At 36.7% G+C, this 18,768-nt stretch overlaps 1 protein-coding gene across 2 annotated transcripts in view; it reads left to right on the top strand.

The window, feature by feature from the left end:
- Window positions 1-18,768, top strand: part of LOC131160497 (uncharacterized) — a 90,912-nt gene that overhangs the window by 7,625 nt on the left and 64,519 nt on the right. For both annotated transcript variants that reach the window (XM_058116260.1, XM_058116261.1), the window contains 6 exons: window positions 3,883-3,958; window positions 8,001-8,123; window positions 15,330-15,585; window positions 15,671-16,162; window positions 16,236-16,421; window positions 16,523-16,816. In XM_058116260.1, the coding sequence (XP_057972243.1) occupies window positions 3,883-3,958; window positions 8,001-8,123; window positions 15,330-15,585; window positions 15,671-16,162; window positions 16,236-16,421; window positions 16,523-16,816 (1,427 nt within the window). The remainder of the gene's footprint in view (window positions 1-3,882; window positions 3,959-8,000; window positions 8,124-15,329; window positions 15,586-15,670; window positions 16,163-16,235; window positions 16,422-16,522; window positions 16,817-18,768) is intronic.

Genomic DNA, 18,768 nt, shown 5'->3' with positions numbered 1-18,768 from the left:
AATTTGGAGGATATTGGTAGGCTAACAAGAGATGTCTTGGATTAGTCTCCTATTTTGGTAGGAAAGGTGGAGTGATTAACAAATTTCTTTTTGAGGAAGAGGAGATATGAAAGAGGTTTTTGAGATGGAGAAGGACAATAGGTTTACCTTAGGCTTCTTCCTAGTTTGTTGGGGTATTATTAAAAACTCTCTGTTGAAGGTTTTTTAGTGAGTTCTTTGTTGTACTCCTTTCTTCCTTAATATATAATTTTTGTTCATAGAATAAGGTATGAAAATTTTTAAACTTAAAAGTATGCAAATTCAGATGGAAATTTTGATGCTTATTTTGATTCTAAAAATGATGGGAATTAATAGTAAAGTGTGAATTTTTTTTTCATGATATTCTAGATATTTTGAGTAAACATAATAATGCATGATTGAGAACTAAAATATTATAAATAAATATATTAATGACATGTGTGATGTGCACAAGGTCAATTAATATAAATGAATTTCATAATTTTTTAAAGTATTAGTTACTATGCAAATACAATTAATATTGACACACAATGTTGAGTAAATTGTTTTAACTAATATCTAAGTTAAATTTTGGATAAATTTATGTAAACACTATCATTCATATCCTTTTTTTAATAATTATTATTTTCAATAAAAAATAAGATTTATTAAGATAGAAATTTCATTTGAATTACTCGATTAATTATGATGGAAAAAATTTAAAAGGTGTTTTCTAGGTTAGGCGTTTATGTTTTTTTTTTTGTTTTTCTTTTTTTTTTTTGTTTTTTTGTTTTTTTGTTTTTGCAGTTTTTCTTGTTCTCTTTTTGTGAAGACTCTAGGTCAAAATCTAAGCTTGAGCTTGGCTCATTTATCTTAACAATCGATTTTGAATGAGCTATTATGAAGATGAGCACCAAGTAGCTTGTCAATAGCTTGATTCACTTACAGCCTTACTGTCAATCATTATTATTATTATTATTATTATTATTTGGTTTTAGGGGGGGGGGGGGGAGAGGGTGGAGGGAGCCCCAGGAGTTTAACTACATGAAGGAGGCGCCAATGAGGGCATTCTCATTGATGAAATCAAGGAATTCTCTCATGCTATTGCTTTTCAAAGATCTGCTCTTTTGTGAGTATGCAAGACCATATTGAATATTTTATGATAACCCAAGGGGCATTCCTTTGCCTTTGTCCTCTAGGAGCTCATTCCACAAAAACTGCCTAAGGGGATAACCTATGCCAGTGAAATCCATTTGAAGTTATCCTCCATGTTCTGAAAATACAAGAAACCAAGAAGGGATTTATTGAGTGATTGAAGATTTCCACCACTTCATCCTTCCAGAAGACAAGAAGATCTCCTGCTTTTTCAACAACTCCAAAATAAGTCATGCAACTCTTATGTCTCCATAAGCTCTTGACCAAAAACTTATTCACAGATTCAGTCTTAGTTTCCTGTAAGCATTATTACTCTTTTCCAGTCCTGATGAAGGATTTGTTTGGAGCCTTTTTCGAACTATTAATAATACCCCTCACATTCCACAGAAGCCAATTCCTCAACATTGGTTCACTAATAAAACCTGGCTACTGCCTGCCTCCTCCATGTCCGAAGTTTCTCCATTCTTATCATAGTTTACTAAAAATTCCAGTCGCATGAGTTACCTACAAGCATATTTTTTTCCTACTGGTGCCTTGTGGGTTTCTGAAGACAAGTTTTCTTTCTTGTGTTCATTTTTTCCTCTACTTCTTCAAAAAGGTTCAAGGCCTTGTCTTTTAAGCCTTCAAAAGATAGACCTATGTTTTTGCTAACCACCTTCATCTTACAGAGGACCAAGTCAGAGACCTGGTCATTGAAGCAAACACTGTCTAATCCCAGCCCTTTTAACTCCTCAATTACATGGGAAGTGAGGGATTGTCCAGTGTCTTCCAGCCTTTTATTGAATGCTGGAATTAGTGCCAGGCAGTCTTCTTCTTCCAGGGACTTGGGAGAATCTATATCAGTTCCCAGCTTGTTCTTTCAAGTTGCATGAGGTGCTCTTGCAAGGGTAGGGGCTTCAGGCTTTCTTGAGCAGGGGACCCAGAGCTAGCCAATGTCTTGTGGGCTATTGCAGGGTTTGGGCCTTCCTTAAATGAGAAAGGAATGAAGGAATTAGGCTGATGAGGGGGGCCATGGGGGAATGACTTGAAAGGGGGATGAGACTGAAAAGAAAGATGCCAGTACCTGAACTTCAGCCCAAACAAAGGTCCGCTGCCTGCCCCTAGATCAGCTGAGCATGAAAAGGTCTTGGGCCAGAAAAAGGGGGGGGGGGGTCTGCCTCAACTTTTTGGAAAAAATATTTGTTGGTTGCCAGTTGTCTCTGGGAGTCTGGGTTTCTGATTAATGTGTCCCCAATTGTCTTCCCCAGCCAGGGCATATGAGTGTTCTGCGAAGGGCTGAGTGAAAAGCTAATGGTTTTGCTGCGATGTGAGCAGCAGCACTCAAACCCTGAAAAAACCGAGGACGAGCCTGCTTCAAGAGAGGGGGACCATTACTTTCTTGTTGACGATTTCGAATGAAATTTCCTTGCAGGACACTTTGCTTTCCTTGTGAGGTTAGGAATCACTTGTCTTCCTAGTTCTGCTGCTGCTGTAGAAATCTTATGAGAGTCCTTTACATTGAAAACTTCTGGAACAGCAATATTCCTCTGGCCTCCTGTGTTGATATCCATTACGGCTAGAAATTTCCCAATTCCATTTTCCTTTAGCTGGAGCATTAGGGTTTTTTCCCTGTCGCACTTCCGAGTCTTCCTTTGGTGCAAATCCAGAACTTCTCTAAGCGGCAAGGAACCTATCAACTCGTCCAGTTCCAGGAATATAGAGATTTTCCTTGCAATTCTATATTCCATTATTCTGAGGAGATTGACATGCCCATCAAGAATCAGGTGAAAGTCTTCCCTTCAACAATCTCAGTCTTGTTGGCTCGTATGATAGGAGAGATGTGATAAATTTGGCACACTTATAGCATCCCTTTGACAGTGTCCTAATAAAGCCTTATCTTTAAATTGTGGAAACTTTGCCGTTAAAAGGTGAGTACTGCCCTTGTCTTACGCGTTTTCCTTTTTCTTGGTGTAGTTTTTTATTAAGCTGTTTCGAGTTTTTGAGGAGTTGCCGGCTATCTTTCTCCTTTAGATGGTTTTTTGTTCAAGGTTTTGAGGGTTTCTGTAGTAGTGAGGAGGGGAAGATATTTGGGAAGTGCTATCATTGCAGTAGTGTGGTGCATTTGTTTGAGAATATTGCTAGAATATTTTAGGGTCAATCCCTTTCATCTGATATCTTATGGAGTAGAGAGACTAGAGACTGTGGAGTTAAGCTTTTGGCTTTACTTTGTTGTTGTGTGAATGGTATTTTCAAAGGAGTGCCTTTGGTTGATATGCAAGGTGTGGCAACCTTTGCTTTGCTAGGTCGTTTTAGCTTTATTTGTTGTTTTCTTTTTTTTCTAGGAGGATATCTTATCTTCATTCGTGTATTATTTCTTCTTTCTTTCTGAATAAATTCTTTTATTTTGAAAAAAATATATATAACTTTGTGTTGGTGTGTGACACAACCTTCTGTTGATGGTTTGATTTTTAGTTGCTTAATGTAAATCATTTGTTTTTTATGGATTTTGACATTTTCATTGGGTTGTTGCTATTTTGGCAATGAAAGTTATTGTAATTATTTGTTTATTTATTTCATTCTTATTCTTATTCTTATTATTTTATTTTGCTACAATGGAAGGGAGGGGGGATGAAGCTTGAACCCATGGCCTAAGCTATGTTAAGAGCTGCGCTTATTGTTGAATAATCATTTTACTTCAAAAATTATATTTAATATAATGTACTCATCACAGATTAGTTACTTTCATGTCAGGGTGGGAACTAAGGATTTCTCGAATTCGTCGTTTGCAATTGGCATTGAACTTCTTGAAATTTGATGAGATAGAGAGGTAAGATTCTTCTTCTTCTTCTTTTGAGTTTTTATTATTGCATTTTGTGTCATTTAGGAGATTTTATTATTTTATTTTCACTATTACTGTCTCGTAAACTTGGACAATTGGTATAGTAAGTTGAAAGCTCACATGCTTAAGTGGTTAGTTTGCAGTTACCGAGATATTGTAAAATTGATGTGTACGTTTCTTGTGCTTTTGTTCACAAACACTGGATCTTGTGATTCAAGGTTTTGAACTTCCAACTAAAATCTATGTGTGCACGTGTGCGTAAATTGTATAGATGCATATATAGATAAACAAAGAATTGTATTAAGAAAGAGAGGAGTACAACAAAGGAAAAAACTAAGGAAAACAAAATATCCTCCCATTACAAAACAGCTAACATAAACAAAATTGGAGTGTCCTCATTGTGTTGGTTTTAAGGGTTTCGGTTATGGGTGGAGAAGTTTGATTAGGACTTGCCTGTCTAATACAAATTTAGCTGTCATTATAGAAAGGGAGCCTAGGTCCTGGTTTACAGCTCCAAGTGGTTTCCATGAGAGTGACCCTTTGTTTTTTTTTTTTTTTTTTTTAAATTTGTTCTCATAGCGCAGATGTTTTGAGTTGGTTAATTGATAGTACTATGGAAAGAGGTTTTATTTAGGGTACTACAGCGGGGAATGAAGAGGTGTTATTGTATTTCACTTGTTTTTGGATACCATTTTTTTTTTTTATTGGCCAACTAAGGGTGCATTTGGTATTTTTTTTTTTGCCCATTTTCCATTTACTTTTTCTTGGAATGCAAAAACAAGGACAAAAATGTGTTTGCTTTTGTTGTGCTTGAAAATCACTGGAGGAACTGTTTCTCTGGTTTCTCCAAAAAATAAAAACCACCTTTTGTTTTCCTACTTTGTTGCATAATGGATGAAGATATTTTTAAAAATCCAATGCACGGGGATTCAGTGTTCTAACTCCCACAAGTGCATATTCAACATCTTTTTCTTTTTTCTTTCTTTATCTGGTCTTTTATTTGCAGCTCACCTAGGGTTCGTGTTATCATCCTCATGCAGCAGCTCCAATCCACCACTCCCATCTCAGCCCAAGCCCTTTGATGCTACTACTATCTCCTTCCAGGTATTTAAAACAACCCCCACCCTTCTCTCCCCACCAAAATACCCTCCCATGTAGTTCTTTCTCTCTTTTGCATCTCAATTTTTTCTTTTTCTCATTTTTTTTTTTAAAAATTTTTGGTGATGATCTGCCTCTCTTTCCTCTGTCTGCGCATCAGTGGTCGTCTTTTCAGGCAATGACTCTAGCTGCGATATTCCAGACTGTTTTCCTCACATATATCTTAATTGAGCTAATTTCCAATCCCCACTGATTTTTGTTTTCTAGAATTAGATCTACATCATTAATACATATATATATATCCCCGCTGATTTTTGTTTTTTAGAATTAGATCTACATCATTAATATATATATATATATATATGTATATATGTGTATATGTATATATCTGCTCTTTTTGTTTCATAGGATCACATCTTTGAGTCACATCATGCAAAATGTGAAATGGTTGAAATAATTGGGGAGCCACAGTCCCAAAAGAGTCTAACCAATATCAACCTATTCGGTAGGTTTTTTAATCAGATTCTCTTGTGGTACTGTTGGGAGAACAAGCTATGAGATGAAAATAAAAATAAATAAATGAGAAGGACCCCCATTGCCCAATTGTTCAAAAGCAGCTATGTAAGATAAAAAAATAAATAAATGGTAGTGTAGCTTATGGATAAAGATTTTGTATTCAAATATTCACAGCTTATAAAGCATCTTTGGTTATGTGCTAATCAAGAAGAATAATCCTTGTGTAAAAGAAAGATACGTGATTTCTATTGTGCTATTAATTGGTTATTCCTATTTGTAAGGATTAATAGACCTATGATGATTTTTTTTTTTAATGTTTTAAAGTATTTGCAATTATTTTGGATTTTTTGGTATTCTTTATTTTTTCTCAGGTTTTGTTTTAAGTTATTATTATAGTTTCAAAAATAGACAAAAAATTGAAAACAAACAACCAAACTGGTTGTCAGTTTCAGATAGAACCGGTTGTTGGTTTTCAGTTTCTAGTTTCTGTTTTTTTTTTTCTTCTTCTGGTTTTCAGTTTTCATTTCTGGTTCAAATTTCCATAATTTTATACAGTGATTTCAAACAACCCCTAAGGGTTTTTTTTTTTAGATTCTTTTGGTAATATTGTTACCATTTTTTTTAAAAAAATTCTTACCATTCTTCGACTTTTGAGAGGGTTGCAGGGTTGAAAATTAATATGGATAAGATTGATATTGTAGCCACTAATTTCAACAAACTTGTGAAAATTTAATGCCTTAATTTCGACAGGTTGTTGGATGACTTGGGCATAATGTTTTCTGATCAAGGAGGTAATGTGGTCAGGCTTAATGATGGCAAATCCAGGGTGGAAAAGGGTCGGAGGGAATCAGCTAATTTGAAGTGTTCAGTGAACTATGATGGAAAGGGTTTAAAGAGGGTACTTCTCGGCTGATTTTAGCAATTGTTATTTTCTATTTTCATTCTTTTTATTTTTTCTTTTTTCTTTTTCAGTTTATTTTGTTGTTATTATTATTATTATTATTATTATTATTATTTTGAGGATTTAGTATCCTCGCCGTGATTATACATTCTCTACCTTAATACATCTTTTATTATCAAAAAAATTTAAGACCATGGGCACAGAAGGTGCACCTTTTGTACAAATTCATAATGTTCACAGTATGATGCATTTGCCTTTCTGGAGTTTGGTATTCTAGACCATTCAAGGAGTTTTGGGCATGTTTGGTCCTGACATGAGCCTCAATTGAGCTTATTAAATTCCATTGTAGAGAAAAATGAATTAAATTTAATTTATGGTGTTCAAGTGTTGCTAAATTTGTGAGAGATTTCTTTTTTGATGAAGATCATTAACAATGACTGAGAGGGAAAGCCTTGACTCAAAGGTCAAGTTGTTGCATTCAACTCTGAAGGTCAGGTTCAAATGATGGAAAAAGTCTTGACTGCATACATTTTACTCTCTTTAGACCCCTTACGGCATTGGAGCTTCGTGCACTTGGTGTTACATTTATTTTTTCTTTTTTCTTTTTTAACAATAACACTGATCAAAAAAAAAATTTTAATACTCTATTTTTAAGTTATTGAATTATCACTTTAGGATTGCTAGATTTAGGTTATGTTTGGTTGAATGCCTATTCCTAGGAATGCATTAATTATGGTATAGAAATTTGATGGTTTATATAGAAAAATATGTTGTTACCATAAAGCAAATAACAATGTGAAACTTTGTATGAATCCACAAGGAATGGACAAGGAAAAACTATCCTCAAATTTCACCATAGGAATATATCTATTCCTTTCTTATTACATGTTGGATGAAATAATAAGAAATATATAAGGAATAACGATTACCTCTATTCCCAAATTTCTCACTGTATTTCGTCTCATTCCAAGGAATAGCTATTTTGCAAACCAAACATAACCCTAGTGTTCTAGAGAAAAAAATTATCATGCTTCAAACTCTCATAGCAGTTGGCAGTTCGCTACTATGGTTTATAGACATGTCCTCTTACTATTTTCCCCACTTTCATTTTCAGTCTTCTATTATATTGAATATATTTAAGTCAATATTGTATTGAATTTAAGGAACAACGTACGAATAGTTCCTTGATTTTGGCTAAGTGATTGTTGAATACTTGTCTCCTTGGAATAATGGAATAAAACGGATTGATAATGGTGCGAGTGTAAAAATTCTATATAATACATCCAAAGAACGTTGTTTGGTTTTGTAATAGTTTTTCAATATAAGATTTTGTAGTTTATCCTTTATTTTGGCAAAAAAGTGGCTCTTATTGGTGTTATTAGTCCATCATACTGATATCCTCTGTTTATCGAATCTATTGTAGATTATTAGATTTTGTGCTTTCTTATGTAGTGGAGGTTTAGTAATAAATTATAAGTGAGATGAATTTCTTTGTTCCTTTTGGTGGTTGAACAGGTCTTTGGAAATGCTCGTGACTGTCAATTTGGCTGAGGAAGGCATCTTGAGGCTGTTATTTACTGCTGTTTATCTAATGTTTCATAAAATTGGTAACGATAGTGAGGTTTCTGCTGCATTAAGGTAGGACAGTTTCCTCATTTTGCATTTTTTTTTTGGCTTGTTGCTGAATTTTCTTCTGTTTACCATTCATAAAGGAAGTTGTGATATGGCCACATTGTCTGTTTATAAGATCAAATCAGTTTTCAGCTTCAAATCTTTTTGTGAAGTAAAAGCTAGTTGGCATTTGAAATCTTGATGTCTCAGTTTCTTTCTTTCTTTCTTTCTTGAAAGGGAAGAAAGTGTTCACATTTTTTCTAGGCATGATGGATTAAGCATATCAATGTTAGAGTTTTCCATAGACATTTCATATGGATTGAGTCCCTTGATATGTATTGTTAGCCCACTGCCCAACAACTTAAGTTCTTATTTTTTGATATTTTAAAAAAAATTAATAAAAGAGATAATTATCATCCTAGGAGGATAAAACAATAAAGCATGGTTTTAATAAGCCATTACGTGATGGTATCAGTGGCTGCTGACATTAAAATGTGATGTCTCAGAGGTCCCCCAAATGGCCTGTGAATGACTAAAACATATTTTTGAGTCCTTTTTCTTATTTTTTTTCCACCCTATTTCCTATATAAAAGCTTGGAAACTTAATTTTAATTGGTTTATTTTAATTAACAGATTTTTAATCTTTTTCATTTTAGGTTTATTTACTTTGGTTAGTATATATTTCTTTTAAAAAGCCTAACCTTTTCTCTCATTAAAAATAAACATATTTTCATATTGTAAGAGGATCAACAGTAAGGTTGCACCTTTGTGACCAGTTGGTTCCAGGTTCAAGTCCAAGGAAACAGTCTTTCTGCATAATAGCAGGGTTTAGACTGTGTACACTATGACGACGCTCCCCTGCTCTCTCAAAGTGGGGAGCCTTGTGGCTTGGGACACACTTTTTATTTTCATTTTGCAAGTTCCTTCAATTTTATTTTTTGAATTTTTCTTACACATAATATTGGAGATAAAAGCACGTTCTATTGGTCTGCATTTATGTCTCTTGTGAAATATGAACATTCTACATTTATATTTTGTTATATTTATGAGTTCTTGGTTATGATTTCACTTTCAATTTTTTTTTTTTGTGATCATTTGTTTTCGCTTAGCCAATGCATGGTTCTTTCTGCCGATAGCAACTAGAGAAACCAAGACAACATCCAATACTTTTAGTATATATTACACATGGATTGGTCAAAATTTACTAAAACCCACTTAAAGCATTAGTCTGAAATTTTGGGATCAAAAAATTATTCTTCTTTAAATAGTTTGCAAATGCAAAAAAGTGAATCCACGGACATGCTGTCTGTTACTCATTATGTAACATCCATAATGGTCTTGACCGTCACTGAATGAGCCTAACTCGTTATCCATTATGAGGTTGCTAGGCTGTTGTGGGGCAACCTGTTTAGTATTATCAGTGACGTGGTGTGTCCAGCTAATGTGGACGATTTTATGACGATAAATTTCTGCGCATTTGGAAGAAGTTAGAACAGAAATCTGTAGAGAAATGTTTGTTTTGCTGGAGAAGGGGAGCTTAGGCGCAATGGTAAGGTTGCCGCCGTGTGACCTTGAGGTCTTGGGTTCGAGGCATGGAAACAGCCTCTTGCAAAAATGCAAGGCAAGGCTGTGTACTATAGACCCATTGTGGTTCGTCCCTTCCCCAGACCCTGCATATGCGGGAGCTTTGAGCACCAGGGCTGCCCTTTTATGCTTGTTTTGCCAGTCTTTGGGTGTTTTGCATTTGAGAGGATGAATGGGGCTTTGTGGGATAACTTTTGCTCATAGACCACAGACTGGTGTTCTTTGCTTCACTATGGGCCTTTTCTTGTGGTCCTCCAGGATCTTCCATTGAGTTTCAGTGTGATTAGGGGGTTGCTTTAATGTAAATTTTTTTTTTTTCTCAGGAAGATGCTTTGCCCTTCATTCTGTATTTCTCTTCTAATCTTCTTTTCCTTTTACATTAGTTGAGGGGATACAGAGAAAAAAGAACCAAACAGTAGATATTAACTATTAAGTCAACAAAACTCTGCAATCCCAGTGATCCTGAAACCACACTTTCTTGACACAACAGGAAGAGTAAGTCCATAAAGATGCAGGAAAGCCTATTTTCTGAAAAAGCAACTTCGAAGTGGAAGAATGGTCATCAAACATACCAGCAATCTTCTCCAACTGAATGCTTGAAAGAACTGCAAATGCTGCATAGTTCCACATATGCTAGCAACATTAACCTTTCCAAAACATCTAAAAGAAGTAAACAAGAGATCTCCAAGGAGCTAGAACACACCCAACATTATCCAAAATAATCAAAAAACCTGTATCATGAACTTCAAGACACAGAACAATGCCAAAAAAAAAAAAGGAAAATAAAATAAAAAATGAGGATGCAAGTCAGCACTATCAAAACTGTTAGAAAAAAGTCAGGAGTTAAAAGTCTTAAGAGGCCGCCTAATTGACAATAGATGGTTGGTGTTTACTCTAGTAAGTAGTGCCAAGCGAACAGAAGCCTTTGCCTTGAATGGGACCTTATATTTCCAAATTTGATTAACCAGTGGAAAATGCAAGAGCATATCCTTGTAAAAGAAGGCTGAAAAGAATCCAACAGATTAGGTAGCAAAAAAAGCTGTACAGCCTCATGATCCCACGGATATGGACATTGAAAGAAACAAAGTCTCCATCGTGGATGGGGAAAGGATTAGGTACACTATTTGAAGAGGAGGGATGATAAAAACATGGAAAAAGCAATGGAAAAAGGATTATCCCAAACAAGAAACCACACCATTGCTGCGTGTGAGGAGCAAAGATTGAAATAACTGTCAGATTACAAATTTGACACAGATTAGGGTTCCATTACAGGAAAATTGTGGTAAAGAGGGATCCTCATGCGCGGGAACGCAGCAGTGGAGGCTATTGGAGGTGCCACTGGGTGAATCTTTGGCCTACACTTCCAAGTTCTCAAGACAATTCAGAAAAAATAGAATTATAACCAAATGAAATGGGAATTTAGTACTGCCTCTTCATTATTTCAGCTACATAAATACAAGGACATGACAGCCTTGTACATTAACTTCGCCTTGGAAAATGATTATTCTTGACTACAGCTGTTTCTAACTTCTCTAGAGTCAAAAGACCATACAATTAAACTTTGGAACTTGACTCATTATTGTAAATGAAGTTGGACTCTGGAAATGGCACACTTTGACTAGACCATAGTAGTGACACCTATATAACAATTAACATCTATTTGCAGGTAACATGACAAATAGTGGACTGATTTCTTGAGTATACTAACTGATGCTTCACAGGTTCAGCTCTGCATCATTCCCCCTAATTAGATGAAACTTGCCTCTCTGCAACTTGCCATATTTAATGGTTCACATGGGTGGGCAGCACACAGCAGAAGTTCTTGTTTGTCTATCTGAACTTTCCACTGCTCATGGCCTTTGCACATTACCATAAATTGAAAATGAGTGTCATTTTTTTCTTTAATTTCATGCATCTTTATTGCTTTTTTTTTCCACATATTTGATGTGATGTTACATGTATTTCCATCACACATGCTGCATCAAATTGGTATAAGAGCAGTTCCTTCCTTGGTTGGTTTTTGTTGCTTGCTGTTTGCTGCTTCATTTGGGATTGTTATTCTATTGCCTTTGACAGCTCCGATTTTGGTTATTCCTCTTTTGTCTTGTTTCTTGGAATTGTTTGGCATTTTATTCAAGCTTCAACTGTTAAATATGGCTGTTCATCCATAGTTGAAAGATAAATTATTCCCGATACCTAGAAGACCCTTGGTTATTGCTACTAGAAGGATGACCTCCGTTGATTAAACGGGTAGTATGGCAGTAGCAACCTCTAAAGAAGAGCCGAGGACAGACTGAAAATATTCAAATGAAGGATGGTTGGTTGCAGAAAACTTAATATAGAACAAGACGAGCAACACAAAGAAAGCTTTATAAGCTGGTTTTTTTGCAATGGCAGTTGTAATAGTTTGCTTGCTAAAGTAATGGTGGAAAAAATGAAGCTTGAAGTGTTGGTCACACCTGCAGTCTTATTGCATTCTTTGGTCTGATAAGAGAAGGAAAGGAAGTCTTCATGAAAACAAAGTGTTTGATCCATTTTTCAATTGGAATCTCTTATAATGAGTCTTTTCGGTGTGATGTAATACTGATGGACACATGCCATATTCTACTTGGTTGTCCTTGGATAAATGATAGAAGAGCTGTCCATGATGAGCATGACTATACCTAATCGTTCTATGTAAAAAATGGTGACAAGAGGAAGAAGCTAGTTTTAAAGCCTATGAACAATGTTGATTTGATAAGCAAGGAGAAGGAGAAAATGCAAGATGCTAATTTTGATTGAAAAAACAAACATGTCAGCGAAAATGAAATGGCTTAATAAGGCTGACAAGTTTTTCTGCAACTAAAATTAAGTTAGAGCAGATGAAGCTCTGGTACACTTGCTTGAAATATATGAGTGGTGTCAAATCAAAAGCAAGCCAATGGAAATAATATTGACCTTGTACCCATGGATGGTTCCCACAACAAGATTGCATATCATATAAGAAATGGATGAAGTAGTTGCTGCTACCACATCCAAATTAAGAGTGAGACAGGTAGAAGGAATCTGATCATCATCATTGAAAGTTTAGAAAGGTTCAAGAAGGGGACTTAGGCTGTGAATTGCAGTCACAAAGATGAGTTCTTAATAGGGAAAATTTCCACATATAAGGGAGAAGATGTGGCAAAAAATGTAATTGAGGTGCTTGATTTTCATTTTTTCTGGTGATATGGAAAGAAAAGCCTGACCATTACTCTTGGATAAGAAAATAGGAGATTATGGTGAGTGATGCGTAGACGTGTGAACCATTAAAATGGCAACTTGTGCAAATGTGAACATCTTATGCTGAGGGGGGGAATGATGCAGCTAACTTTTGCAACATCAGCTGATATTCTCTAGAAGTCAGTCCACTCTTTGCCTTATTAGTTGCAATAATATTTGTTAATTATTGATGACTTGTTATCATCATTATAATCTAGTCAAGTTGTCATTTCTCAAGTCCAATTTCATTGTGAGTCAAGTTCCAAAGTGCACTTATAAGGTCTTTTGAATCTAGAGAAGCCAACCAGCTGTAGTTCAGAACAGTCATTTTCCGAGGCACATTGCATGTGCAAGTCTGTTATGTACTTATATCTATGTTAATCCAGATGATGAATAGGAATTTTTGTTTCCATTTTCTTATCAATTCTGATATGTTCAGAATTTCCTGATATCTGGAAGGTGGGCTGAGGATTCACCGAGTGGCACCTTCCATGCCCTCAACTGCTACATTTCTGTGTGAGAGGTCTTTTTCCACTAAACATCCTGCAATTAATCCTAGTGTCAGATTCCTAACTTGAAAAATTCTCTAGTGTCTTTCCTCCATGCATGCTGCATCGCACTCTCAAAAACTGATCCTGAGGGCTGTAAAAGTTTAGATCAAGTGCTTTTCAGCTGTTTTCATTTTTACCCTCAACATATCAGGTAACTCATTTAGAGTGTGCACACATGGCATATAATAAGTGCACAATAGGACATCTAAGGTTATGTACTCTTGTTTTTTTAGTGTTCTTGCCTTTAGGATATATCACATTTTCTTGTTGTATCGAAGAAAAGTTGAGAATATACATATGTTGCTTCACAACAAATCTTGAAGATATGTTTAAATAAAATAATTTGTAATAAATATATTAACAAAGTCAGCATGTGAGCAGGGTACTACATGTAACTAGTAATAAATGTTTAGTGGCACTCTCACATCCCTTTGGGTGCACTGATGTACGACCTCACAAGAGATTGGAGAGCAGTGCTCTTGTAATTGACACTTGTTCTGTTGTTCTTGGTTCCTTCAGTAGCTCATAGTTTTTTTAATATTTTGTTATCTTGGGAGGCTCCTTGGCCTCTATTTTGTATTTTGTCTGCTGATTTAATGAAATTGTCTTTTATCCCAAAAGAAAATGTTTAGTGGCATCAGGCATGTATGGTTGAATATCCAATCTGCAGAATGCTGAGTGAGAACAAGAGCAACAAATTGTGAAATTATCTTATGCTGCACTGCAATAGGGAAATTGAACTTTCTACAGGGATCTGAAATGCTGAGACTTTTAAGATCTCATCCTTTTCCAATCCCAGATTCTGAAATTTTTTTGTTTGGGCATCAGATTTTGATTTGAAAACATCATCACTAAGATTATTGATGAGTGTTAAATTTCAGCTTCAAGGAATTCATGGGGTAGCATGTTTATAGCAATGAAACAACTTTGATGGTGATGGAGGTGATACGATGGTAGTTCTTGTGCTTAGAGATGGTGGTGGTAGACAAGCAACAACAGTGGGGTGGTTGAGGTTGTGACAATGGTGGCAGGTTGTAGGGAGCGGTCATGATGGACATGGTAAAAAAGGTGATGATGATGGTAACGGCAAGATATTTTAGTTGTTGATGATGGACTGAAAGAAGTGGTAATTGCTTGGTAATTGCAAGCTAATGGTGGTTGTGGTGGTGGTGATGGGGTGGTTAAGGTGGTCCGTTGGTAAAGCTAGTCATCATGGTGACAATGGTGGTTCCACTCAGTGGTGGTGATGGTGCCTTTTGCCCGCCGCTGGGGGGGGGGGGGGGGTGCGGATGACAAAGATGGTAGCTGTGGGAGCCTAGATGGTGGTGATGGAAGTTGTGAAGGAGGGGGCAGTGGCCATGACACGTGGTAGTGGCAGCAACATCAATGATGGTATGAAGAGGTGGTAGCTGTCAGGGGTGGAAGTGGCTGTGAGGTAGTGGTGGTGGTGCCATCATTGTTGTCTAAGATTTTATTTTATTTTTTGGGGTGGGGGGGAAGCAATGTTAATGAAGCCTTTCAGTTAATTTTAAAACCAAAATCAAATTTTGATGAGGAATGAAGATGAAAAGAAGCAAATGGATCTGCATATGTGAAAGATTGAGTTCACAAAGCTTGTAGTGTAAGTCATACAGACCGTTAAAAAGAAAGGGCAGCCCTGTGTACAAAGCTCCTGCATATGGGGAGTCATAGACTGTTGTAAATTATAAATAAATTGGCCTTTAGCGGTTACATCATTGCATCATTTTTGTATTGCTTTGAACATCAGCTATAAACTGATAGTGATCCTTATTGATTTGTCCATTATTTGAACGACTCTTTGCTAGTCAAAATTTTCATGTTTAGGTTCTGATTTCAGGCTTCTTGCGTTGGGCACGAAGTTTGCAACCAAAATGATTGGTAAATATGGGTTGATTCAGCATAAGAAAGATACAGTTATATCACAGGGCATCAGGGGAACTCAATTCTGCACCACACCACCAATTTCGCCAGAAAAACAGAAAAATCGGATGGAAAATGTAAAGAGGCTTAGGGAGATGGCTCACTTTTTGGAGATAATCCGAAATCTTCAATATCGATTTAGTGCAAAAATTAAAAGGCCAGGTCAAGGATTGGTATGATATTCTGTTTCTGTGCTAATTAGTGCACTGCCTGGATGTTCTGCAAGAACAATATCATAAAGTTTGAGTTATATTGCAGGGCAATGGCGAGGAAGCATTATATGGAGTGAATACAAATTTGTTGCAGGATGACACCCAGCTTTTAGTCCTACCTGCTGATGCACCAACATTAGAGACAACAAACCAACAAGAAATTTCTCTTCCTGTGTCTGCGGACATCAGCAATGCAGAGAAGCTTGCTTTGATGCCCACAGAATCCTTGGAGCCTAAAACCCATACAGATTCAGAGAACTATGGGGAAATATCTCTCCTAATGTCTCAAGAAGGACTATTGCAGAGGAAAGTTATTCCCTTGGAAAATCCCAAGGATATGATTGCACGCTGGGAAATAAATAATTGGGACCTTAAAAATGTTGTCAAAGATGCTCTGCTCTCAGGACGCGTTCCCTTAGCTGTGCTTCAATTGCATCTTCATCGTTTAAAAGACTTGGTTGCTGACAAAGAGCCTTACGATACCTTCACAGAAGTTCGTGATGTTGGAAGAGCTATTGCTTACGACCTATTTCTGAAGGTAGCTTTTAGATGTTTATTGCATGAGGTTAATTTTAATTTTTCACTTTGCACTGACATAGCATTATCAATAGGGCGAAACTAGACTTGCTGTAGCAACATTGCAAAGGCTTGGAGAGGATATAGAAACGAGCCTCAGGCAATTGGTTTTTGGCACTGTACGGAAATCTCTCCGAATACAAGTTGCCGAGGAGATGGAAAGGTATGGGTACCTTGGACTGCAGGAGTCAAAGATACTTGAGAGGATATCACTTATTGAGGTATGTGAAAATGCAATTGTTTGCTTTATTTCTCTATTCCAAGCATTTATTTTGAATTAAATTCTCTTAATTGAGCTGACACATCTATTTATATGGAAAAGAGGCTCTACCCATGCAGCAGTTTCTGGAGAACATTTGTTTTCAGGCAGAAAGACATGAGAGTTTCATCAAATATAAATTCACCTGGGGATAATAATTTACCCTTATTGCATTCAAATTCACTAAATAATAGTTCCATTGAGTGCGGTGAGATTGATGGAGTTGTTTTGGGTTCATGGACAAGTGTGAATGATGATTCTTCTTCTCCTGAGGTTGTCGAGGATAGTACTTTTGCTGGATATTGGGCAGCTGCTGCAGTTTGGTCTGATGCCTGGGACCAGAGAACCATTGATCGTGTAAGTTACTTTTAATTTTTCCCCTTCATCTATCATGCTGTCAGTTCCCCAGCAAATGTTTTGTTTTCAATTGCCATAATGGAAGGAAAAATGACAATGCTGCAGTGAGATTGTCTTGGGATTGAAGTGATGCAAGACAAATGTTCAACACAACATCCAATTTCTAATCAACTCCCCCTAAAATTAATAAGCTGGTATAGTAATGGGACTCCAAACTTGGATCCAAGCCAAAGATCTAATTAATTTTTATACATAAAAGATATCTTGATGACTGCCCAACTAAATTTGAAATTGTAACAATGTAAGCACTTGGTAATGCATATGTGTCTCTGCTCTGTTGAGAATTATTTTTATGTTTCTTATCTAATTGGTATTTTTGGGAATTTGTACTAGGTCCATCCTTTTGCCGGTTCTCATTCTTGGTCTTCATTATAACAAGAAAATCATTGTGTTGCTTCCTGCTTCAAATCTTAATATTGTTTCCTTCATTCTTATCCTTACAAACCTATCTTTTATTGGTTATTTATTTCAAGAAAAAATGGGTGAGTCGACACATTTGATTATCAAGTAATTGCCAACTCACAAGTGATGTTACCTTGGTGTTCCTTGATTTGATTTTTGTTCTGGCTTCTTCTTCTTCTCTCTCTCTCTCTCTCTCTCTCTCTAGATTGGCTAATTGGCTCAAGAACCATTTTGATTGGAAAAAACAGAAGGCTCAAAAGCAGTGTTAGAAGAAGAAAGTGATGCATAGGATATGGCTTCTCCTCTCTTTCTCTTTTAAGACTTGTAGGAATTATGGATGCAACAGGCCATGAAAGGAGGGTATTGGTTTTGATTCATGACCGGATAGACTGGGAAAGGGTGATTCTTTGGTTCTTGAAAATAATTCGGCTTGGAATCGGTGGGTGAATCTTTCCTTTATGCTGACGAAGTGGTCTCTGGAGGGACTGGCATCAGTTTTTGGCAGGTTGGGAAGGCGTTATCGAAGTGTTGCTATTGGTGGTGTGAGATATTGGTGCGCGATGACCAGAAAAACTTGGGAAACTCTTGATCTAGTACTGGTATGGAAAGGGAGACACTTTTTGGTGTTTGTTCTGGTGGATCAAAAGGAAATGGGTGGTGAGAATTTGTCAAGGAATTCTGTGCATGGTCTAGGGTCTTCGATACTGGGAATGGTGGTAAAGATGAAGGCGGCGAGGCGACTGTTCATGGAGATAGGTCATGATGGCGGAAAGAATGAGATTTTGGGGGGAAAAAATGGTTGTACCTTGTACGCAGAGCAGCAGTCGTAGAAACAGCCTTTTTGACCATCGCTGGCAACACAACTATCTTTGGATGGCAACAATGGCAGAGGCAACTAGACTTTTGTTGGGGTTGGGAGTGCATTAAAGATAAGTTTAAATGGGCCGAGATGCTTGATGATTATTTTGGATTTGTGCCGAGTCTGCTGACATTTAGACTTGAGGTGGGCTGGCTGAGTGAACAAGCTGAAGCTCCAAATGCCTTCAGTTATGAAAATGCCCAACTTCTAGAAGCCTCCAATTATGATCAGGCCCAAGTTCATGCCCAATGGACTTTGAATTAAGGTCAGGGTCCATTTGAAGACCCGATTTGTGGTAGGCATCAGAAGGATTCTAGAGGGAGAGCCGACTTGGAAGTTAATAAAGAGGAGGCCCATTCTAGGGCTTTAAAAGAACGAGCCTAGTTATGGCATCTTAATCAGGCCCAATGATTCTGGTAACAAAGAATGCTAGGCACATGAATAGGGTTAGTAAGGTAAAAGGGAGTACAGTGCTGGGGTTAGTGATCATTTTTGGAAGCATTCATTCTTGCGGCCCAAAACAGTTGGAGAAGAAGAATTTGAGCAATTTGTCTTTGTAAATGATGAGATGCAGGCTACAGGAGAGAATAAAGTTCAGAACAGTAATGGTTCCAGTGAGTGTGGGAAGCCG

Source organism: Malania oleifera, chromosome 7 (assembly GCF_029873635.1).
Source record: "Malania oleifera isolate guangnan ecotype guangnan chromosome 7, ASM2987363v1, whole genome shotgun sequence".
NCBI classification, from domain to species: Eukaryota; Viridiplantae; Streptophyta; class Magnoliopsida; order Santalales; family Ximeniaceae; genus Malania; species Malania oleifera.
The sequence above is the reverse complement of the archived record's forward strand: the minus strand, read 5'-3'. Positions and strand labels throughout refer to the sequence as shown.